This window comes from Fundulus heteroclitus, chromosome 8 (genome assembly GCF_011125445.2).
Source record: "Fundulus heteroclitus isolate FHET01 chromosome 8, MU-UCD_Fhet_4.1, whole genome shotgun sequence".
Lineage (NCBI taxonomy): Eukaryota > Metazoa > Chordata > Actinopteri > Cyprinodontiformes > Fundulidae > Fundulus > Fundulus heteroclitus.
Genome location: NC_046368.1, coordinates 26224785 through 26249163, shown reverse-complemented (window position 1 = coordinate 26249163; position 24379 = coordinate 26224785). Strand labels below are relative to the sequence as shown.

General features: G+C 41.1%; 1 protein-coding gene across 1 annotated transcript; it reads left to right on the top strand.

Moving 5' to 3' along the window:
• Nucleotides 1–6807: 6807 nt before the first annotated feature.
• Nucleotides 6808–23855, top strand: LOC105928238 (interleukin-31 receptor subunit alpha). The gene is made up of 16 exons (XM_012865404.3): nucleotides 6808–7020; nucleotides 7178–7231; nucleotides 7617–7682; nucleotides 7760–7871; nucleotides 7969–8123; nucleotides 8231–8376; nucleotides 12595–12730; nucleotides 12861–12949; nucleotides 13044–13251; nucleotides 13337–13522; nucleotides 19017–19148; nucleotides 19244–19390; nucleotides 22029–22169; nucleotides 22260–22341; nucleotides 22435–22516; nucleotides 22607–23855. Exons 1-16 carry the CDS (start codon nucleotides 6945–6947, stop codon nucleotides 23075–23077), a joined length of 2283 nt encoding a protein of 760 aa, XP_012720858.2. The 5' UTR covers nucleotides 6808–6944; the 3' UTR covers nucleotides 23078–23855.
• The last annotated feature ends 524 nt before the right edge of the window (nucleotides 23856–24379 follow it).

Here is a 24379-nt window from a genome sequence, read left to right as displayed (position 1 = left end):
GCTGAAGATGATGAAATTCCTCTTCATCTTCAGCCTTTCAGCCTGAGACAAAAGGTTTTATACCAAAATTGACTGGTATTCGTCACTAAGGCCTCGGTCCCAGCTGAAGAGGAACGTCGGTCCCAGCTGAAGAGGAACGTCCCCAAAGGAAGATGCTGCCGGCACCATGCCTCGTGTGAGTGAAACTGACCCTTTAATCTAGGGAGACAACCGGTTAGATCCAGGAAGATTAAAACATTCATTGCTGTTGCGACAGGAAAGTGTCACACAAAGCCGTCAGGGTTCACTGGGAGGCTCCACCCTGCAGATGCAGTGCAGAGCTTTTATAACAAGTGTCCCCCCCCCCCTCCAAACGCCACAGAGTTTCAGACCATGAGAACATGCTGACCGTCTGAACATCAGCATCTCGTTTTGCACGCATCTATTTCCCTATCTCACGCATATTTCCAGTTCAGTTCTCCTACGTCCCCCTGGCACCAAAACATGGCAACACCAGCAATTTTCCCTTTTGCTGCACGAAAAGCAACAAACATAATTAAACTTAAGTATGTGAGACAAAAACAAAGGTAAGTCATTCTAAAAACTTCTTCCACCCTTTGTTGTGGGTGCGACGTGCGTCCAGGGATGAGTCGTTTTAGTCTCCAAAAGCATTTGTTTCTTGAACACGTCACGCATTCCGAGAACTGCTTTTTGTTTTTCCAATTTTAGCTGAGCTTGGCTGTTTTAACCTGGCAAGTTAGATTGATAATGTGTAAAACTTTACGTTCTCCACATGATGCAGATGAATGTGTTACCAGCGAATGTCATTAGGGGTAAAGCGATCTGAGCGCGTGAGACTCTTGTGTTTGTGAACGCACAAATACTGCGAGAATTCGGCTTGCCAGACAAGATTATAAGTGTTTTCCTTCACGAGAAAAGGATTCTGTCACTTTACCCCATAGATCTAAACAACATGGGAGGTTCCAGCAGCTCCTCCGGTGTTGTTCTTGGCCTCTGGGTAACCTCCCTTATCAGGATACGTCTCATTTCCTCACACAGGTTGAAAGGAAATCTAGTGGTCAATTGTTTTTTTGTTTTGGTTTTTTTGACAACCGCTTAATTGTGTCCCGTGGCACATTGTCAAGAAAATAACTATTGTCCCCCCACAGATTACTTCTGCTTTCTGTTTTTGGCTCACTCCTGTTTAGAAAAATTAAGCAGAATCCAATATCAGGCAAAAACAAAAGCACAAAATGCATTTTTAAATGATCATTTCATTGATTCTGTGAATAAAGCTATGCAAACCAACCTGGCACCTGGCAAAAAAAAATCAAACCTAATAACTTGTTGGACCAGCCTCAGTAGCAACAACAGTTATCATGCATTTGTAATAACTGGTAATGAGTCTTTTACAGTGCTGTGGAGGAATGGTGGCCCAGCCTACTTTGCAGGATATTTTTTTTAATTCAGACACAATTGATGATCATCACACTACCTCCAGTCTTTGACTGGCAGGATATGCTTTTCCTGAACCCAGGGTATAAATTGTGGCACTTAAGATCCAATAAGATTCCAGTTGGTGTTGTCAGCTCACCTTATATTTTCCTGAAGATCTTGAGTATCATCAGGGTTTCTTTGCAAAATGTGGGATGGACCTTGTGGGGCTTTTTTCCGTTCCATGATGATTTGTTTTTACCTTGAAACTCTTACTTTTTTCTTTTTTTTTTTGCCAAGTCTCTTTTATTTTTATATTGAACCATGCCTCTGAACGTCTAAATCCTCCTTTGACCCTTCTGGGTCAAAGGAGGATTTCTCATCCCCAGTCATAAGATGCTGCGCACATTGTTCCTTTAGTTTTTAATGATTCCCCAAAGTATTGCACATTGGTTCATACGTGTCATTTGGCATCAGAGGTCTGAAATAATTTACAAATATATTATTTAATCTGAACGTTTTTTTTTTTTTGTTTGTTTGTTTTTTTGTAGAACTACTGGAAAAATATTGAGGTGCCTTTCAAAATCGACTAATTCATGAATCATGCACAACTACCAACTGTGGGGGTGTCCTATGTTAGTTTGAACTTTCTGACGGCACCCCGAGAGTCAAACTACAACAACACAAACAGAGCGTGATCAAAGCAAAAACACAGAGAGGAACACATGTCACATTTCAACTCTGGTTGCCCACAAATGATTTACAGCACACGGCTGATCTGATGCATGATAAGGCTTAAGGTGGGGAAATTTACATTTCAGAAAAACATGAGTAGGCAGACGTTTACTCGTTTAGCGGAAACCAGCTTCCTGTCGTGGAGATGTTTGAATATTTACTTATTTTAATGACACATCTGAATTTAAGGTCAATTTATTCTATAAACACGTCCAATAAAATAAAATCTGTCCATTCGGTTAGTTTTGTTGTTTCAGTCGTTTCAACTGCAGTGAAGGAATAAAACAACATTGAAAAAAATATGTGTTTTACCCTCAGATGGTCGAAATGCTACAGTAAAGTGTGGAGATTAAGATGATAATAAACAGCATTAATGACGTTTCTCATAGCAACTTGCTGAAGTTGGCGGGGTGTGAAGGGAACTTCCTGTGTGTTTCCAGTTGACTACAGAAAGAGGAACATGCTGCTAGTAGTACATGAAACAGTCTTGGTGCTTTGCCTTCCTAAAATGAACACATGAAAACATATTGCTTATGTACAATTGATGTTTTTTTTTTAATACAGGTTGCTGTAACCTGCGAGGAAACAGTCCTGCTTCCATTCTGCAGCCAGGTGGTGTCACAACAGAGGGTCTTCTTTACCTAAAGCAGCCACAGAAAAGGAGTTGTCGGGGAAAAAAACACTCTTTTCAGAGTATTACGGTTTGAACCCATAAACTGGAGACACCTGTGAGGGCAGCTCTGAGACGGGCTATGTTTGGTTTGGACCACAGACGTGCTTCCAGGAGAAGAATTACGAGATTCAACGTGAGTTACGGTGGTGCAGGTGCTGCAGTTTCAGAATGTGTTGCTCCCTTGTGAACCTGGCATTCAGAATCGCAGACATGGTGGGAATATAAAGTGAAAAAAGGGTTGAGCAGCAAAACAATCTGCTTGGCTAGACAACAACAACAAAAAAAGAAAAACTCCCCCATATTGTGATGTCAAATGTTTTATCTTTCCTTGTGTTGGAGTTGAAAAATTTTCCTATATTTGGAATGAAAATGTCAGAAAAGTGAATGCAATGTTCATGAATGCCCCCCCACCACAGACCCCGACCACGTCCTTTGGCATTTGAACGGGACAAAGTCATTTACTGAAATGACTGAGTCGTGTTCAAGTGACTCAACAGCTGATTGAAACTCTGGAGGCAGATAGCCACACAGTTTAAGTGCCAGCAATAAAAAAAAAAGCTAAAGGCTGCTTGTAAAATGAGAGATTTAAGCCTGGTTCACTCTTTTAAGCAGGTGGAGTTGTCAGTTTTTGGGGGGGGGGGGGGGGGGGGGGGTTTATTTACCTTGAAATGACAAAAAATAAAAGGTAAATGACACAGCCGTTCACACTGGTCAACATAACAAGCTGTAACTCCAAACTAACTGCTGAACGCAACGAAACTCACCTAAAATACAAGAAGCAGAGGAGGCATAAAATCTGGACGATCAGACCATTTTTGACGCACTTGAGGAAACAAAGATTGACAGAACATTTTTAGGAAACAAAACCAAGAATTTGTTTAACAGTTCCTCAAAATAGGACCAAACATAAGCCTAGACAAATTCAACACAGAAACCGTTTGTGTACAAGAGTGAAATCAGACCCAGATGTTATCTCGGTCTGATTTCACTCTTATGATAATATTATTTAAAAAAAAAACGCCTTTACTAGAGCATGATTGACGTTTTTTTTTTTATTAAACCTTTATTTATACAAGTAGTCTCATTTACAAGAGCGACCTGTTGGCACATGTTTAAAAACTCACACTCTACAACAATACAAGACTCACTAAAATACTGTTGGCACAAAGTTTCAACTTTTAAGAAAAAAAATGGAAGCGCAACACTGAGGAGTAATAATCACTAAAACACAGTTTGATTAATCAAAGAGGTTTTAATGTGAATGTCTTTGACTATTGACTCTTTTAGGAAAGGTGTTAAAATGTCGTTGTCTGAAATGAATTTGCTGAAGTCTGGAAATGTCAGAGGGAAGGGTAACTGTTCAGTCAGATTTACGAAAAGCGTCTGTCTTCATACTAATATCGATACTTAATATGGCCAGATTATTAATAAGATAATTGGTCTAACCTCTCTGTAGGTTTCACAGCACAATATTGTTTGATAGGAAGACTGTTGGTTGGACTCTTAATATTTGAATGTTGATGTAATTAGTATAATAATATGTGATTAAGAGCAGATATAGATACTGGAAGTCAACATTTAGAAAATGATTTAAACGCAGACATTATTAAGCTTAAAAAGCAGCTTGTTGCAATTAAGATGTATTGTACTCATCAAACATAAGTTTAGTTGAGTTAATTAAGATACAGTATATAGAGGGATGCATCCACATCAGATTTTTTTCTTTCAACTTTAAACAATTAAAGTGTTTTAATTTAACTAATTAAAAGCGAGCCATTTCCACTGTGGCCATTTGCTCAAAGCAACACATTTAAACTGAGATACGGTAAAACTCAACCTCTTTATGTTACAGCACCACAAACCTAACCATAGATTTCAGACAAATAATATTGTATGTAAAATATATTGAAGTACATGTTTTAATATATATTTATTCCAAATGTTATATACAGTCATATTCAATAAAATAGAATATGCATTTCTAAGAGCCTTGTTTGTCAGGTTAAAAGTAGCTTTTGAAAAAAGCCCAACACCATTTACATATACTTTTCATTAAGCCCCTATTTCTGCATGATAAATGTTTCTGTTTTATTGGCCTGATGCAATATTCTAATCTGAAATGATGTGTTTTTGTTAGCTGGATGTTGAGAAAAGATAATTAACAAAAACAAAAGCCTTAAAGTCTCATCAGTCTGTCATGATTTAGGTTTTTGTTTGTTTTGTTTTAGACTTTTGTGGACTTTTCTGAATCAGCCTCTAAGCCATCATCCAATCAGCTCAGTCTCCCTCCAGCCATCACTCTGCTGTAGATCAGCTCCACCTGCTGCTACTGCATAGTAGTCACCTGTTCAGCTGTCTACATATACCTGCCTCAGTCATCTCATCCTGGCCAGAACATCTCTTCTTGTTTCATCTCATCTTGTTTCATGTGATGTCCTTTGTCTCTACCAGTTCCTGTGTGCTCAGCCAGCTGGACTCTTCTGCTAAATGTTGCCTGTGTGTGCGTGCTGCAGTTCTGCCTGTTTCCTCTTGAGTTCCAGCTGGTCGCTCTGCCCGTTCTGGTGGTTCTCCGGTCCACATCGTCTGTTCTGGTCTCTTCACTACCTGCATCTTCTGGTCTCCTGCTCATCCCTGCCTGCCTGCACCATCAGCCATTATTCAGTCTGTCAAGTCTGGTTCTGCTTGCTTGCCTCACCTGCCACGACTCATCCCTCACAATAAACCTCTTAAATCGTAACTCTGTGTTTGGCTGAACATCGGGTTCATCAGCGTCACCCGTTACAGTCCGTGTTAATAATGTTCCCTCAGTGAATGGAGTTACTGAAATAAATGAACTTTTCGATAATATTCTAATTTATTGCACATGATTTACAGAAGTATGACCAGCCACAATAGACTGAGTTCAACATACTTATGTAGACACACAGAGATAATCAGAGATTAGATCTTTGGTCTTTTCTCAGAATGTGCAAACGTGATTTGTCACTGGAGCTTGTTTATTTCTGCTGTTTTGTACTACAGCAGCTTTTTAAACACCAAATTGCGTGCACACGATTTGTTTTCCTCTCTACATTGGCCAGAAAATTAAATTAAATGTGTATTCTCCCCTATCAGCTGTTGAGAGCTATAAACTTGAATTATTATTATTACCAGCATGGTATTGTTGTTGCTCTAGAAATGGATGCAGTTTAGACACCAAAATAGTTTTTTTTTTTTTTTTTTTAATCAAACGAATCAAGGCTTGGGATGCTGTTTGCTGAAGGTTAAAGTAAACCTGTGAATCCGTGGTTGAACTAGTGACCCCGACACAGCCTCAGCAGCCATGATAAGCATCCACTGACTGCGGGCCTTTACTGCGGGTTTCGGGCAGCCTGCGGGAAACGACAGCCGCTCTGCGCCTTTTTTCTTTTCTAGGAATCCCATGGTTCAGCGCTTCTGTCACCAGGGCGCTGCCTCTGCAGAAAAAAAAATAATAATTTGCATTTCAACTCTGCTGCCGTTTTCCTAAAACCAACAGGTTTCCCCCTCAAGACTCTCACTGGTTCTCCTGCTGAGTTAGACTGAGAGTGGCGCTGCTCTGAGCTGCAGGGTTCGTATTTCTCGCCTGAAGATTTGCGCTCGGTTCTTTGAAAGCAGAAAGAGCTCCTGAGATCATCCGGGCAGAAAGTCATGTTGGGGTTCTCGTGTTGAATCACTGCCAGCCTTTTCAGTAAATAACTGAAAGGAGTCTCTGAAACGCATAACCAGACATGTGAACAGAAAGTTCACAGGTCAGCAGCTCTCTGCGGATTTACATTCATTCTAGGCAGAGATGGCGCACGCTTTTCATGCCGAGCGGCTCTATTTTTGGAAAGAAGAAGTTGCAGAAACGTTTTGTTATTTCTGAGAGCTACTGTTTCTTTTTTTTTCTTTCTTTCTTCTTGCCAGTGCGGTGGCTTATAGATCCTTTACTGCGTCGCGTTTCGTCTACGCCCCTCCTCGCTGTGCGTAAAACTTGCCCAAATATTTCCTCGTCGTTCAGTCTCAGCCACGCTGCGGGGCTGTGCGCACCATGCTTTTGGATGGGGGGCCGTGGGCGTAAAGCTACCCACAACCCACTGTGGTGGTTTCAGTCCCGAGCATCATGTCGGGCACTGGAGGACAGAACTCAGACCCAAAACATCGCTTTCCTGGACGCTCTTCGCATATTCTCCTCCTTGGTAAGACAGCCGCACCTTTGCTGTACTTTCTCTATAAAATGATCTCTACGTGTCTGTTTGCAGGTGAAACCTTTCTCCATGCTTTGTGCACTTCTTTTGTTTGTTTTCAGAAAATGTTGCATGCGTTATCACATTAAGTTCTTTATTTATCCTCAAGGGTCGATGCTTCTTCTCTATCTTCCCAACTCCTCATGCGTTCAAGTTTCTGCAGGTAGGACAGAGATTTTTTTCCCTCCTGTCTTTTTAGGGTTTCTGCTGCTTATTATTAATGTCATCATCATGAGATTAACCCTAAAATGTCTAACGCAACATCATGCATGTATTTCAGTAGCTACTACCTTATTACCAAAGTTAGTTGTGTAGCTGTCAAGGGGCACCATGTGAAAATCTGATAAAGACCTAACCATAATATCCTGGTGTATCAGTTATGACACAGCGATGACGGAAAAGCTGACTATTATTTATTGCATCAGGCTTTAAAGTGTCCAGGGACTAAAAGGTGTGTTTCAGCAATGTGCAGGTAGTCTTGTGCCAAGGAGGCATTCACCACGCTGATGTGCCTTCATAAGGAATGTTGTTTTTTTTTTTTTTTTCAGGAAAATGCAAATCAACGACCGTTATGAACATTGCAGCCAAATACCAACACTGTGGGATTCACCCAGGTAAGCACAGCTTCATGTGAGCCAACCCCCTCAGCAGCTGTCAGGTTCTGGAAGATCACATTTTTCTGCTTTTACAGATGGAGTCCGTAATCTAGACTGTTTTGGTAAATACGGACGGACTAGCAAGTGTACGTGGGAACCTGGAAAACACGGGTCAGGGAAGACCTACACCCTCATCTACCAACAACCGTACGGCGGAAACTTCCCCTTGTGGTGCTGTCCAGCACATTTTTATGACACATTTTTTTTTTTAAATTCACTTTTTTTCTATTTTTTGTCTTTGCAGAGACAAACCCTACTGTTACGTTTACTACAACCTCACTCAGCTCCATAGAGAGATAAAAATATTTACTAATTTCAACTTGACAGTGGAGCTTTATGAAAACACAGAGACGGCAAATTGCACAAAAGCATTTTTTAAAGGATCACCAAAGAGCCTCAGTAAGTCCTCTATCTATCTATCTATCTATCTATCTATCTCTATCTATATATATAAAGTTTTAAACTGATGATAAATCTGTATTCTGTGGCTTTCTGTTACATCTCAGCTCGCTGCGATCCTCCAAGCAAAGTGTTGCTGCATCGCCCGCCTGGAGGGCTGCAGGTGAACGTGACCTGGCTTCCGGAGGATAACAAGTACATCAGCAAGTTCTCCATGAGATATAAAGCACCGGGCAGCCACTCGTGGAACGAGGTCAGTAATGATCACTTGCTCAGACAAGCATTGCAAACCTGTTTTTTATAACAACCTTGTGTGTTAACCACGTAATATCAGTTAAAGTAGTTAAAGACAAAATGTAAACGTTTGCAGGTAGAGAGAGAGAGAGAGAGAGAGAGAGAGGGACTAGTATCAGACACTGAGCAGTCAGGAAACTGCCTTTCTCCCGGACACTACCACACCCAGACACCTCCAGTGGATTGTCAGTCAGAGAGGCTTGGTTGGTGGCAAAGACGCAGTCTGATGTTGGGCTAAACAGGCCCTCCTTGGCAGCAGCCCAAGGTGCCCAGAGCTGATGGACCAAATGTACCCCAGAGTTCATAGCATTCAATTCTTTTTTCTTTTTCCTTAAGATCAAGGCAGGTGTTTCAATTAAGTACAAAAAAAAGCTTTGTTATCTGATAGCTTCGATCAGCCAATGATAATCTGGACATTCATTCTCGATTCCCTTCAGATGTCCGTTTAAGCAGTTAGATTTCATGTTTGTTATATCTTGACCTCTTTTCTGATTATTACTTTAACAGAGGTGCTCTGGAGAAAATATAATAAAGTGTATTATAATAATTAAAAATCTTCATGAAGAGCTGTTCTCCCCTTAGAGTTAGCACCCAGGAGGCAGAGAATAAACTGTTCTTAGTAAAAATGAATTCACAATATTAGAATAAAACAAACATAAACAGCAAACATTAAAAAGCAGCAAGTACAACAGTGTATGAAACCGCCAAAAGTGCTAGTCGAGGTCTGATTAGAGTGAATACACACACACACACACACACGCACAACAAAATATATAGAAATAAGTATATAAGTATAATATAATATATATTATATATATATATATATATAAATAATAATATATATATATTATATATAGAAGGGGAGCCATACATTGGCAGACATAATCATTCCCCAGTCAGAATCATCGAATGCAGGCTTTAAAATCTTTTCCATGGCCTAGAAGCATTTTTTGAAAGACCTCCGTTAAGTCTGAAATAATAATGCCACCTGTGCTAAATGTTTGGTTGGAAAATGTTCTCGTTACCAAATATTCCAAAGTAAACAGAGGTAGTACCGTATAACAAAGTGGGAACTGGAATGGTAGCAAGTTGGCCACAAAGTGGGAAGTTGCAAAAAGTCGGGGAGTTATTTAATGCACATAACTTGCAAAGTTTTTGTCTGGCAGTTCAATGGACTCAACTGCATCCAAGTCATGGATTTAAAGGTGCAATGCAAAGTGTTGCTGTAAAGAATGCCAGGCCTGTACACATTGGACACATGTTCTTTCTCTGTTTGGCAGTTCAATGGACAAATCTGAGTTTAGCTTTTCTGATGGCAAAGTTTTGATGCAGAGGATGATGATGCGGCTGTTTTTCAGTAGTTGGGCTTGGATCTTAGTACCATTGGAATAAACTCTTAATGCTGCCGCATACAAAGACATTCTGGCAGTTTTATGCTCCCAACTTTGAATGGTTTGGGGATTCCTGTGCATTGCTGACCAAAGGAAGGGCCATAATGATGTGGATGAGAAAGTTTGGCGTGGAAGAACTTCACTGGCCTTCACAGAGTCCTGACCTCAACCCGACCGAACCTGACCGGTTGGGAAATGAGAGTCTCGACCAACATCAGTGTCTGACCGCACAAATGCCATTCTAGAAGAACGGTCACCAACACTCACAAGCTCACTCCCAAACTTTGTGGAAAGCTTTTCCAGAATAATTAATGCTTTTTTTAGCAGCAGAGGGTGGGTCAACACCTTATAAAACTCTGTGAATTCAGAACGGCGATGCTCAACTCAAGTTCTCATGTGTGAAGGCAGATGAGCAAATATTTTTGGCAGTAGGTTGGTCTAGCATCAAAGTATATTACACTCAGTCTTAAGGCAAAATGGCTAAAAATTGTATTTTGTAATAAGGTAAGAGGAATTCATCATGATTGAATAACAGGGTTGATATTAGTAACAGCAACATACCTGGAAAAAGTTTCAATTCAGCTTATTTACATGGTGACAATTCACAACAAACGTCTTCTCAACTCACTCTACGAAGAAAAGTCAGTGGAATGAAGCTGGTTTTTAAGTGTTAATTACGAAAAAAGGTTCATGTTTTGAACAACAAAACACTCTTTACGCTATTCTGCGCCGCGTTTTCTGTGTGTTTATAGTCTGCCAATAAACCTGCAAAGGAAGATCTATGTCATTAGTCAGTGGCAGATTAAGGTGGTCAGGGGCCCCTAGGCTACTTTTTGTGTGGCCCCCTCCTAAGTTGCTTTACCAGAAAAATACACCTGCAAGCTGGTAACATATTTTACCTTTCTAAACCAACAGTTAGGCCAAAAACACCTGCAGCAGCTTCTGTTTAACTACGACAAAACGCTGTATAATATTCCAATAAAATAAAGCCATACAAATACCATAAACAGCAGCAGCACATAAAAGCAAGCAATAATCAGCAGCAGAACAATCATATTCCTACCTTGTTTTTCTAACAGAGAAGTCCTTAATGAGACTGGTAAAATATAATTTGCGCAGAATGTCACTTTCTATTGACATCAAAGACAGGTGATTCAGTCTGTTTTGGCCCATAGTAGATCTCAGTCTATTTTTAACTAGTCCCAGTTTTGAAAAAGAGCGCTCCCCGCTGGCATTGGTTACAGGCAAAGTCATAAACAGTCGGAGGGCTATATCAACGTTTGGAAACACTGATTGTAGTTTCCGTCCTCTTATAAGTTGCAGAAGTGACCTTGCTGAGGTGTCTTCGTTTTCTTTAATAAATTCTCTGAATTGTAAAATTTCGTCCACAAAACCTCCAGTCCTCCAGATCACCAGCATATTTCTTCAGAAGATTAGCTGCTCCTGTATGAAGTTCTTGTACGGAGATAGATGGAACATTGTTCAAAAATCTAAATGTCTGCTGAATATCTTTGTAGGAGAGATACCTCCGATCCAGTTCTGTGACAAGTCGATCTATGACGGCGATAAAAACAGTGACTTTGAACTTGTCTCAGCCTGATCGCTCTTTTTCTGTGCCTCTGTGTGTCCGCTTTGTAGTGTTGGGACAAAGTTGGAGACGTGTGTTTTGCTTCACTCTCAAAGTTGCCGAAATCATCACGTAGGCTGGCCACATAATCCCTCAATGAGCTGATCAAATTAACAGCATTACACAAATCCAGTTCAACTGCCTGTAGAGCAGTACTAGTCCTGGGAAAACGTTGCAGTATGTTGTTCCACAAGTTACACAGAATGGCATTCTCTAGTTTTTCCATTTTCACATAGAGCGTCCTGGCTTCATCCCTAGCAGTAAGGGTTTGGTTTGAGTCATCACCTAACCTTTGCAGTGACTCTTGAATTCTGGCGTAATTCTGGTGCACTGCTTTTGTTGCTTGCGCGTGTGCTGACCATCTAGTGTCTGAAAGACTTTTTAAAGTCTCCATCCTGTGGTTGTCATTAGGCTCTAAACCTGCTTTGATTGTCTGCCAACGGGATGTGGATGTGGAGGAAAAATTAAAAAGTGTCTGTACAAAGTTTAAAAAATTCCTCCGTCTCAAGGCAGCAGTTAACACTGTTCAGCCCCACTAAATTGAGTGGGGTACCCACTCAACCAACGGGTTAATCTGTTTAATGCGCGTTTGCAGGCCACTGTATATCCCGGACATGTTGGCTGCATTATCGTAACAATGGCCTCTGCAGTTATCGATCTGCCCATCTCTTGTAAAACACCAAGAACAGACTGGCAAAGTGACTCTCCCGAATGACTCTCAATTGGCAGAAACTTCACAAAACGCTCCGTGACGCTGCCGTCAGGTGACACATAGCGCATTATGAACGTGAGCTGGTCTGTGTGTGTAACATCCGGAGTGGAATCGACACTGATCGAAAAGTACTGTGCCATTTTTATCTGACTTAGTATCTCTGTGAGGACCCGCTCTCCCATCAGTTCAATAAACTCCAAACATGTTGTTGATGAGAGGTATGATGGTGTTCCCCTTGCCAGCATTGCCATACTTTTCAATACGCGCTTTCAAAAATGGATCAAACTCGCTGATAACTTCCAGCACACCCATAAAGTTCCCATTATCAGGTGGGCCAAAAATGTCAGTGTTGTGTAGTGTTGAAGTTATGCAAACCGCTCATCTGGTTTTCAAAACTCCTGCTTGGAATATCTTTCACTCGCTCATTTCTGCTTTTTTTCTTCACAGGTGGAATCTCAGTATCCAATTGGAGCTAGACTGGAAAAGCTAAACTCCTCAGTGGCCTACGTGGTTCAGATCCGATGTGTGACGAGTACTGAATGCTCCCAGTGTATGTGGAGTAAAGACTACATTGTCCCGTCAGGTGAGCGAATCGGGTATGCTCAGACTGACCTGGTTTCAGATCACTTCAGAACCCAAGCACAACACTGACTGTGATGGTCCAAATCCAGGAATAATTTACTATGTCCAAGTGTGTTCTGTCCCCGTTTCAGAGCTTAAGACTAAACCCACAGTTATCAGCGCCAAATACGTAGAGATTGCAGAGAAAAGAGGCAGCCGGTTGATTTCCATAACCTGGAAGGTACTTCTACACACACATGGAATCAAAATGGTCATAAACACAATTGTAATGCATGAGGTCACAGCGGTGAAACACAAGCTATGCTTTTTGGTAGTTTCCTGTCAAGGACGTGCATGACGGCTACCTGGTGACCGTTCGGAAAGAGTCTGGAGAGCCTCCGACAGAGAACATGACCACCTCAGAGCCTGAGATCAAGCTGATCCTCTCTTACTCAGCTTATCTGCTCAACATCAGGGCCTGGAACAACGCAAGCCTCTCCCCAGCTGTGACCCACATCATACCACAGCACAAAGGCACCAACAGTGAGAGAAAAATAAAAATGTCACTGCTTTCTTTCTATTAATCACAAGCTGAGCAGATGAGACTGATGAAACTTTGACTCTACAGGTTCAGGAGACGGGAGGCTGAATGTGACGGTCCACAACAGCACAGCGTTTACAATCTACTGGAGAACGGATCTGGTCACGATGTATGTCTGCTACTCCGTGGAGTGGATGAAGAAGGGCCGTTCAGCATGGTACAAACCCTTCTTCGAGGACTCCAACCCCAGCAAGACCTTGTCCTCGTTATCAGGTGGGGTCGTCGTTCAAACAGGTGGACGTCTATTAATTCAATTCAATTCAATTCAAGTTTATTTATATAGCGCCAATTCATAAAACATGTCATCTCAAGGCACTTTACAAAGTCAAGTTCAATCATATTATACAGATTGGGTCAGATTATACAGATTGGTCATAAATGTCCTATATAAGGAAACCAGTTGATTGCATCAAAGTCCCGACAAGCAACATTCACTCCTGGGGAAGCGTAGAGCCACAAGGAGAGTCGTCTGCATTGTACATGGCTTTGCAGCAATCCCTCATACTGAGCAAGCATGAAGCGACAGTGGGAAGAAAAACTCCCCATTAACGGGAAGGAAAACCTCCAGCAGAACCGGGCTCAGTATGAACGGTCATCTGCCTCAACCCACTGGTGGTTAGAGAAGACAGAACAGAGACACAACAAGAAGTTACCGTGGGAAGTTAAGCGAGCAACCGCTGTGTACGTTCTGCTCCGCAGCAGTTTACATGCTGTGTGTAGTCGAGCCCACAAGAGCTGATTTATTAATAGAGCAACAAAATATAGAAGTTAACTGTCGAGACATGCATTGTGGTCAATTTGTGTGTTCTGGGTTACTGTAGTAACCTGGTGTTGGGGCAACTTAGACTAAATAGGGAATCCAGAAGTTTTTCCTCTTTAAAAAAAAACCCCACAAAATATAAAGTGCTTCGTCCGTTATGCACTGTAAAACTTTCTGTTTTTTCAGGTCACTGTGTAGGGTATTTTTGGGTATGTAATCAAACATACAAATCTGGCAGTACTTGTTGAACAGTTGTTGGACAGTTTGTATCTTTTGTTTAAACCTAATACTGAGACAGCTGAACAGCCGAACTGAAGATGGGTAAAAAATGCTGAATTTGTATCATGGTTACCGGACTTCTGCATAGTCAGTACAATGGGAAAACATCCTTGGGTAGCAATAATCTAACAAATCCTCAAGACCGTGACGTGCAGTCATGTATAGTGTGGGACATGTAGGGCGGTTTAGAATTGGACAAGTCAATGTGACAAGCCGTGTTTCCATCAGCCTTTCTTAATGCAAAGTATCACATTAGAAAAGGTTGATGGAAACAACAAATTTCTAATTTACTCACTGAATTTTGCCCAAAAAAGTTTTAACGCTCGCTTGAGGTGGTTTTCGACTTTTTTTAAAAGGTTAAATGCACTAAAGAGGAGATGGAAACACATTTGTTGAATCACTTTTTGGTGTACACATGAATGATCAGCTGTTTCTGCTGCCGGCGTCTTCCTGAATGTTCTCATAACGCTCGAAAACAAGGCCGGAATCAACAACCGCTACGCATGGAGTGACGAAGAGACATTTCTGTCTCATTTGTGAAAAAATAGCAACACATTCATTAAAGCCTCGCTCTATTACTGACCTGTGGGTCCATGCTAGTTTTAAAAGCACTGCTTCCTGTTTGTTGCAGCGTGACATCAACGTATGACAGCATTACGCTTTGCGTCGCCTGGTAATTCAATACAAACCGTTAGATGGAAACTCGTCTGATTTTGCATTTTCATTTTTTGCGCCATTTTAAAAGTTCACTGAGATTTCCAGTGGGAATTGAACAGAAACACGGCTACAGCCTGATGTGTTGGACAGAGTAAAAGTGAATAATCTATATTTGCTTGTCCCTGCTGGGTTGCAGGTGCCTATCCTTAGCAGCCAATGGGCGAGAGGCGGGGTACACCCTGGACACGTCACCGGTCCATCACAGGGCAACAGAGAGACACACGGGAGAAAAAACATGCACACACACTCACACCTAACCACTGAACCTAGCAATCATGTTTTTTGTACTGTGTGGGGAATCTTAGGGTACCTAGAGAGAACCCAGGCTAATTCTGCGCCTCGCTTTGTCTTCACTGGTTGGGATTCCTGACTGACCAGACTGCAGCCCCATGACCCTTACTGGCACCCTTACTTGCACATTTGGAGTTAATCTATATATTTTCAGCAGAGAAAATCCTCAGCTATTTTTTGTAAAACGATCAGACTGTTGATTTTCTACTTGCGGGGCTTCTTAGGGAGTTTTGTCTAGATAATCAGAACAACTGGTTGAGAATGAGTACCAAAACAGTTTTTTTGTATTTTAACTTTGCTCTTTTTAACTTTAGCTACTTCTAGAGGTAAGACCAAAATGAGTCCCAATACTTCCAGATTCAGGTTTATAGTAATCTTTTATTGTGACCAACATGTTTCTTCTGACTGGAATTCATTTTTATGTTTTTTTCTCCACACCTTATTTGTGTGGGGGGGAAAAAAAGGTTCATTTCTCACGTAACAGCAGGAAGATTCAAATAACCCGTTATTGCAAATGTCGCCTACCATCTCCATTTCCTTTAGCTGTTTGTTTTTCTAACAGTCAGAAGAAGGGCTATGGAAAAATCCTGAGAAGTGCTATTTTGAACTGTTGGCTTTGAAGTACTTCTCAGCAGAGCTCTGCAACAATCCAAGAAAGGTGACGCATACAAAGACTGTGTGGAAAAAATGGAAAGCCACAAGGAAAAAGTATTAAACACACTTACACGCCTTATTCGTGTGGAAAAAATACATTAAATACTTTGAGGGAAATCCTTTCTTGGTCATGGGAACTTCAAGACAGCTCTTGTCTGGCCACGTGTTGCGCAGATCGCACACTGTCTATTTCCCCTGCATTGTTTACATTGTTTACATTTCAATTGTTTACATAAATCACTGCTGCACCTTATCCTGAAATTTACTGCAATTTACTGTGATTTTTCAAGCTGTATGCAAACGAAATTTCGTTCTGTACGCACTTTGTGCATACAAAATGACAAATTAAGTTGTCTAAGTCTAAGATGGGATTTTAACACATTCTTTCACACAAACTATCTTTAATCTTGGTTCTGGGGGTCTACTGTATGGTCTATCAATAGGATACAAGTCAGACGGGGGCTTCCTAGCAGATTTATCTTCTTTCTCTGAAACTAGCTAGGAGTTTCCCTGGCTGTGTTTTGGGGCCTCAGTCTTTCCTGGAAATCAGTCGCTGATTTCTTCTTCAGATTAGCATCAATAATGTTCCTGTTCCTTTTATCACGTATCCTTCCCATAGTTTCTTGAAGCCTGCAATTATTATATGCAGTAAGACAGCCCGCACCATGATGTTCCCCACCTGCAAACTTTACTGTTGGTATGGTGTTTTTAGCGTCAACCAATCTTCTTCCAAATATGGTCAAACTGCAAAGAGAAAATGTAATAATAGAGTTGAGATGGATGAGATCAGTCAGCTTTAATGTCTTGCAAGAAAATGAGAGCGTCACATCCAGATCGCTATATGCGTTCTGAGATATCACACGTCAAGCCAAGACTGTAACCAACGCCTCTGTAGCAAGTATGAAGTTATCTACGGTATAAAGGGTTAGGACTGGGCTGATGTCAGAGATCTAGGAACGGATCCTCAGAGGGAGAGACAGGAGACGGAGACAGCTTTTGCTGGTACCGTATATTGAAGTGCAAATAGTGATTTAACAATTGACATATAACCTTAGTGCAAATACTTACATAATTAAAGGAAAAAAATACAGTACGATAATACCATAGATGGTCATTCAATAAGTAACACAGCTAAATCAGCCAGTGTACTATATCAAGAAAGAATATCATACAAACATTCATATGTTGGTTCACACTAAATAATCCCGGGTCATTTAGGGATAAACCCACGTCTGGGTTTAACCTGCATTGTCCAGGAGTGTTGGTAGTGAGAGTTGGTATGTACTGCAAGGAACCCCCTACCCACCGGTAGAGAGATGATACTGCAGACCGAGGATCAGTCTTTCAGGCTAGGCCTTCTTCTCCTTAGCTCGCCATCAATCTCAAAACCTGGCCAGTTCTAAGGTTACAATCTGCCTGCAAAGGTTTTTCTTCACAGGTTCGGTTATGTAGAGGTCCTCCTGCTCACAATGAACTGCACCAGCAGCTTAGCATGCACTAGACTGGTCATAGCAACCCGCTGACATGCCATCAGCAGCAGTGTGATTGGTTGAATAACTGAACAATAGTAATTACCAAAGCATAGCGATTGACTAATCAGCAAAAAGGAAATCATCTTATCACCTTTTCATAATTTTATCACCAGGGCTACACCTCCCATTCAACTCCACACAAAGACCAGGAAAAGACGCTCTAGCCCCTGAACTCAGCGAGAATGTGTTGCATGTACCTGGATCTTATCTCAAACACACACATTCCCGTGCTCAGTTCCTGTTATTTACGATCTCACTTGTAACTCCCACATCCAAACAAAATCTCTTTGATGAGTTCTTCGGTGATCATACAAATTAAGGAGTCATAAAGACTCCACAAAGACATATTTTTTTTATTTTCCCATAACAACTCATCCCCATTCACATTTATAATCCCAATTATCATATTTAAAACTCATAGTATATGAAAATGAAATGATATATAATGCAATTATGTAGCAATAAAGAACATTTCAAACAACTGTCCATGAAGGATAGGTAGAATAACACCTACATTTCATCACAAGACAACATGAACTAGTGTGAACAATAAAATAGGTCATCCAGATGTGTAGAATCATGTAAATAATCACACATTACTGCTCTATATCATTCTATCAGCATGACCTGTTTCCACTCCTGGAGGAACCTGGAAGGGGGCGGGGTGTGAAGTGCCTCCTCTAGATTTAAAGAGACAGCACCGACACCGATTGCTCCCAGACACACCTCAGAACAGGGGCAGAAAGGGGAAGCGTAGGGGTAAATTACATACATTCAGACCAAAGCATTGCAGCTCCACTTTATATAGACCACAACTGAATGAATTCAACGTGAAAAGGAAGAACTGAAAAACATGATACACCCCCTTTTAAATAGAAAAAAAAAACTTGTGTTAGTTGTATTTCAATTCTCTACAACTAATCTTCCAGGGTGACATTGCCATGGCTGGATTAGGGTGAAGCAATGTCCAACTCTGGATTATGGCTCCAGTAGTGTTCACTGGAACATCCAGATGTTTAGAAATGCAGCTGTAACCACTGCCATTAGTATGTTATGCAACAATAAGACCAGTTTGTGACCTAGATGGTTTTACCAATCATACCACTCCGTGCAACACTTTGGTGATGACAAACCATAGACCATCAGTTCATATTAATTTATCTGGTGTTGATTTGCACACAGCAGCAGGAGTGGTTTCTAAATCTTTGACAGGTTTGTGAATGTTTTCGATTTCTATGCCTTTTTGCACATTTCTTTTCGTCTTGTGTTTTATACTTTTTCACTGTCATTCTAATTTTTTAACCCTTAACTTAATTTGTAGGTTCATTTACTTAGAGTTTTGTGTAGGTGTGAAAACTGATGAATTGGTTGACGCGTTCAATACTTATTTTACTTGCTGTAAATTGAATGTCCTGCCTATGCGGTAACCCATTTGTATTGTGTGTTGTTGTTTTTTTCCCCCAAATTGCTCCAGAGCACTTGGAGCCATACCAGAGGTACAGCGTCACTCTGCATATGCGGCCAAACAAGAACACCTGTAACATGAAGCACATCAACAACAGCGAGAGCACCTACGGGTCTACAGAATTTTATTATATTGAAGGATGTAAGTCAAAGACTGCCTGCCCTTTTTTTTTTTTTTAAACTTACAATCCAATTATATTTGACTTTATGCTGTCATGTCTTGGAATCCCTCCACAGCTCCTGTCAGCTCTCCCACTAACATCAGCTTCCACAACGTGACGGTTAATTCAGTGGTGCTGCAGTGGTCCAGAATCAGAGAGGAAGACCTGAGAGGGTTCCTGCTGGGTTACGTCGTCTACTACAGGGAGACAAGTACAGAGCACAGTAAGCAACGATCATCTGAAATTTAATGATCGTTATAAAGGAATTTAGTAAAATCAACACGTCGTCTTTACACAAACTCATTTTAACATGTACGACTTTGGCATATACAAGTTGCCTTATTTATAACTCCAGTGGTGTAAGTCAAACTAAAACCAATTGCAGAGGCATTCAATGCATCGAGACAGAAATTTACCCAAAAAACGCCTGTTTTTTATCTTTTACAAAAGACGAACTCTGCCACACTGAAAGGAATGACTCATTCTGACTTTCAGCCTTGTGGGGCAAAGTGTTGCATGCTAATAGCACCTGAGAGACTTCTGTCCGTAAGAATGAATGAGAAGTAGACAAAAGGGAAATATGTGGTGGAGAGTTTCGGAAACAAACCTTAGTTTAGGTAAATACCCTCAGTCCAAGGCTAACAAGTGGAATGCAATGCAGTCTTTGCAGCCTTTGCTACCTTTTTTGAGACTAATTTGATTCACATAAAGTTTTGTCTCAAATGTTCCTTCTTAATTAATCAAAAACTATTATAGATAAACAGAAACTTTACCCACCAATGGGACGTTGCAACCACAGTAGTGGAGCAGGTGCATAGTGCAAGTTTTAAAGTTAAATGTTAATTATTTTCTTTCCCATAATTGCCCTTACAATTGCTGGGCGTATAAAATGACTGCAGCTCGCGCTATAGGCTGGATATTCAGTTCATGAGAGAGTTATTCCTGCCAAATCGTCTAGGCGTGCGTGTGGGTGTGGCCTGCTGGTGCTCTCATTCACCTGGCTACTTTGTTGAGTCTCTGCTATAGTCAATGCATTAGCGAGAGAACACGGACTAACTTCAATATTTATAAATTTCTTACATCAGAACAGCTAAAGTGAAGATTATCTGCCAATGGAATACGAATTTTAGACTTAAAATAGGAACAACTCATCTCCATCATCTTATTTTAACTGCAATATCTTATCTTAGGGGTCAAATACTCATTCCATTGGCAGATAATCTTATTTACCCGCTCAAATCAAGGACAAATTTTTAAGTTCATTGGCTTTAAATAAACGATCCGAGGTTGAAGCGGGACCGCTCAAGAGAGAAAGGGCAGGAGAAGTTTTTTTATAAATATCCTGTTTTAGGACTACGTGCAATAGTGTGGTCCTTTTGCTGCTATATTCATTTATATCTACGTTTTTGTAAAACACCTTTTAGCCCATGTACCTTGAGCCAGGCAGTTAGCACAGCCCTGCCCCTGCCATTGCTTATTTTATATTTGTATAAAATAAGCAATTTCTATTCAATTTTATTTATATAGCGCCAATTCACAACACACGTCATCTCAAGGCACTTTACAAAGTCAAATTCAAACAAATTATGCAGATCGGTCAAAAAGTTTCCTATCTAAGGAAACCCAGTAGATTGCATCAAAGTCTTGAGAAGCAGCATTCACTCCACCTGAAAGAACGTAGAGCCACAGGGAGAGTCGTCTGCATTGTGGATGGCTTTGCAGCAATCCCTCATACTGAGCATGCATGAAGCAACAGTGGAGAGGAAAACTCCCCTTTAACAGGGAGAAAAAACCTCCAGCAGAACCAGACTCAGTATGAACGGTCATCTTCGTCGACCCACTGGGAGTTAGAGAAGACAGAGCAGAGACACAGGAATCATTTCTACATTATATGGTAATAGTGGATGATGTGCCCCACTGGATGATGTCACAGCTAACAGAACGCCAGACCAGGTGTACCTACTATGAAGAAAAAAAAATTAAAAGATGAAATAACAACAAGCAATGCACATTGGAGAACAGTAGGAGAACTCACCAGAGTGATAAAATATGCCCTGATGTCCTCCAGCAGCCTAAACCTATAGCAGCATAACTATAGAGGTAGCTCAGAGTAACATGAGCCACTCTAACTAGAAGCTTTGTAAAAGAGGAAAGTTTTAAGCCTAGTCTTAAAAGTAGTAAGGTTTTCTTTTCTATGGGTCCTCATGGAAGATGCTTCCCATTACAATCTCAAGCTGAGCCAAGAAGTCAAGGCTCCTCCATCGGGCCCTTGCTGGGAAGTTCCACCTTAAGGCCTAGCTGCACGGGGGAATCCTGGCTTCAGTAACCTGGGTGAGGATTTCCCTGTTTGTGTGGTTATCTTACTCTGACCTCTCCCCTGAGTCCAATTTACCCTGAGAGACCCTACCAGGGGCTAAAGCACCCATCTATTACTTAAGCATGGGCGTTCTGCAGAGGTGCTGCAGACAGACAGGATGTCTGGTTCCTTTTGGAGGTTTATGGGGACATCCTCCTGGGAGGAGATCCAAATCCAGACTCACAACCCGCTGGATGACTTACAAACGTCGCTGTGGAGAGGACCCTCTGGGTTTCCCTCCTCAACCCAATGAGCAACACATGGATCGGTAGATGGATGGACCCTTTTTGAGCTGTTCACACTTGTTGACTTAAATTGAATGTATGCAATTTCACAAACAGGTAGCTTAAATGTGTGAATTGAAAGTCTCTCAAATGGGAAAACCTGTACCTAAAAAGTGCTGCTGTTGCAATCGGCCAAATAAAGATTCCTGGTGGTGCTTAATGAAATACCCAGGCACGTCCCCATACACGCACAACCCAAACACCCTCCCATTTCTTTGCAGATATAACAGTGGATCCAGATTTGACCAGCTTTTACATGGAGAGCCTCAAAAGTGGAACAGCCTACCAAGTCCAGATCTCAGCCTTCACATCAGCAGGAGTAGGAATCCGAAGCGCTCCAACTGTCTTTAAAACAGATAATGGTTGTAGAAAATTAAGAAACATTTACACCATTTACCATTTTTTTTCTGCGTAATTTTTTAATTATTTTGCGTGTTCTGTTATGTGCACAGTAAATTTCAGCATCAGTGGTGCTATCACAGTCATCGTGTTTGTGGCCCTTTTGCTGATGTGTGGGTCTCCAGTGATAAAAAGGTAGAACATCGACACCCCACATTGGTTGAAAGTAAAGTTGAACGTCTTTTAAAGAATAAAACACAACAGTACTCGTCCTTTGACTCTGCCCAGGGCAAAAGCCGTTCTGTGGCCGAGCATCCCCAACCCCGGACACAGCAACGCAGTGCAGAAAATAGAGAATCCCGGCCAACTGGTAAAGTTGCATCTATTTAATTTTACCGCGAGTAAAAAAAGCCTAACTAAAGAGATGAAAACTGCTGACGATCTATTGTTCTTCACTCAGGAACTCCTTGAGGCATTAGCAACCCTAAAAGTGGAGGAATGGGACACAAAGAGTCTTCAGATACTGGAGAGAGAAGCCGCGGCGCCGCCTCCCACGTTTCCGTCAATGCTGCCGCTCCTCAGGACCTGCGAGGATGTGGGAGACTCTCCGGAAGTCCTCTATCCCTGGAGCGAGAGGGACACGGACAGCGGGACAGAGGACAGCCTACGCGATGACACAGCAGACACTTTACTGGACACGCAGAGGACACACCTCCAAAGCTCCCCTCTAACCTTCTCAGGTGGTTATACAACCATGGCAATGTTCCAGCAGCTGATCCCACAGGGAACGGCAGCAGATACCTCAGACGCTCCAAGACCGGAAAGCCCGCTGGAGGACCTGACTGCGTTAAAGTTGATGAGACTAGACTACGTGAGACAATTCAGCACCAGCCCACCGTCGGACAGTGAGCACATGTCCACTATTCTATGACCAAAGTGGGACAATTGGGAAGGAACATCGCTACACGAGGGACCCAAGTTTGGAGACTGAATGGAGCCGGTCGTGTTTTACGGCTTTTTCTTTTTTTTTTTTTACAAAACACCAGCTTTTTTTTATAAAGCTTTATTCAGCAGCAGCAGCAACAGCGTGTTTAGCTTGTACTGTATTTATGTACAGGACTCCCCTATAAAAGATGCTGCGTCTTATGTGGGAATTTATAATCTTCCCTTAACGCGATCGGCTGATAACTAAATGGGGATTTCTGGTTTTTGTTCACGTCTATTAAAATTTTCTGTGGACCAAACAAAACTTTGTGGATTTTTTACTAGCTTTGATGGAGGCTACTTTATCTGCTACAACAAATCCATCACAGCCGACTCTACAGAGTGAAAAGCAAAGTGTTTTTTATTACAAAATCAAAAATTAAAAAGAAAATTTTAAATCTAAAGAAAAATACCCCCCAACTGAAAATGCTTTAATTTTAAAAACAAGGAATTGAAGACTGTAGGTAACATTTTTTAAGACAATTTGAGCAAAATTACTATTTTTGTTGTTTAGGTAAAGCTTGTATTTGGCGTATTTATTCTATGTAGATAAAAAGACCATTTACATCTGTGCAACAAGTCATCAGCTTTGTAAAACTGGTGCTTTTTCGTCATCACTGCTCGTTACAGCCACAAACATGACCGTATTTTATTTGGGTTTGAGTGTAGCACCAACATAAAGCGGTGCATAATAACAAAGTTGAAATAAAAATCTACAAACTGTGGCTTGCATGTGTGTTCGGCTTTTAACTTCATTTTCAAATTGTTAGAATGCTTTTGCAAAGGGGCCATAGTTGACTGAAAATTTGTGAAAAAGAGAGCAAATGCTTAAAGAAAAACTTTTTTTAAATTTTTATTAGATGTATGGAAAGTATTGCTACGGGGACCAAATCACAGCAAAATCTCAGCAGGTGATTTCACTGGGTTTAATTTGATTAATAATATATGAGGTGTAAAAACATTGACTTCTCAACAAGCAAATCAAACACTTAAATTAACAATAGAGAATTTCTAATGTAACAAAATACTTCCCAGGCTCACAGAGTGCGTTTTCGTTGGTTTAGATCATGGAAATTAGGGCTGCTTCACTACGGTGCCAATAATACAGCAAACATGGACGATGAAAATACTGATTACGATTAATCCATATTTTTCTATTTTCTCTTATCCCGTTGTCGCCATCATTTTTTGTCAGCTACAGCATCTCACCCACTAAAGATACCCACCAAGTATCCGAATTCAGCACCAT

What these genes read in the sequence shown, in the direction of transcription:
- LOC105928238 (XM_012865404.3), top strand. Translation starts at nt 6,945, where the DNA reads ATGTCGGGCACTGGAGGACAGAACTCAGACCCAAAACATCGCTTTCCT. An exon ending in ATGCGTTCAAGTTTCTGCAG is followed by an intron (nt 7,232 to 7,616) that starts GTAGGACAGAGA and finishes TTTTTTTTTCAG; the next exon opens with GAAAATGCAAATCAACGACC. An exon ending in ACAGCACAAAGGCACCAACA is followed by an intron (nt 13,252 to 13,336) that starts GTGAGAGAAAAA and finishes TTGACTCTACAG; the next exon opens with GTTCAGGAGACGGGAGGCTG.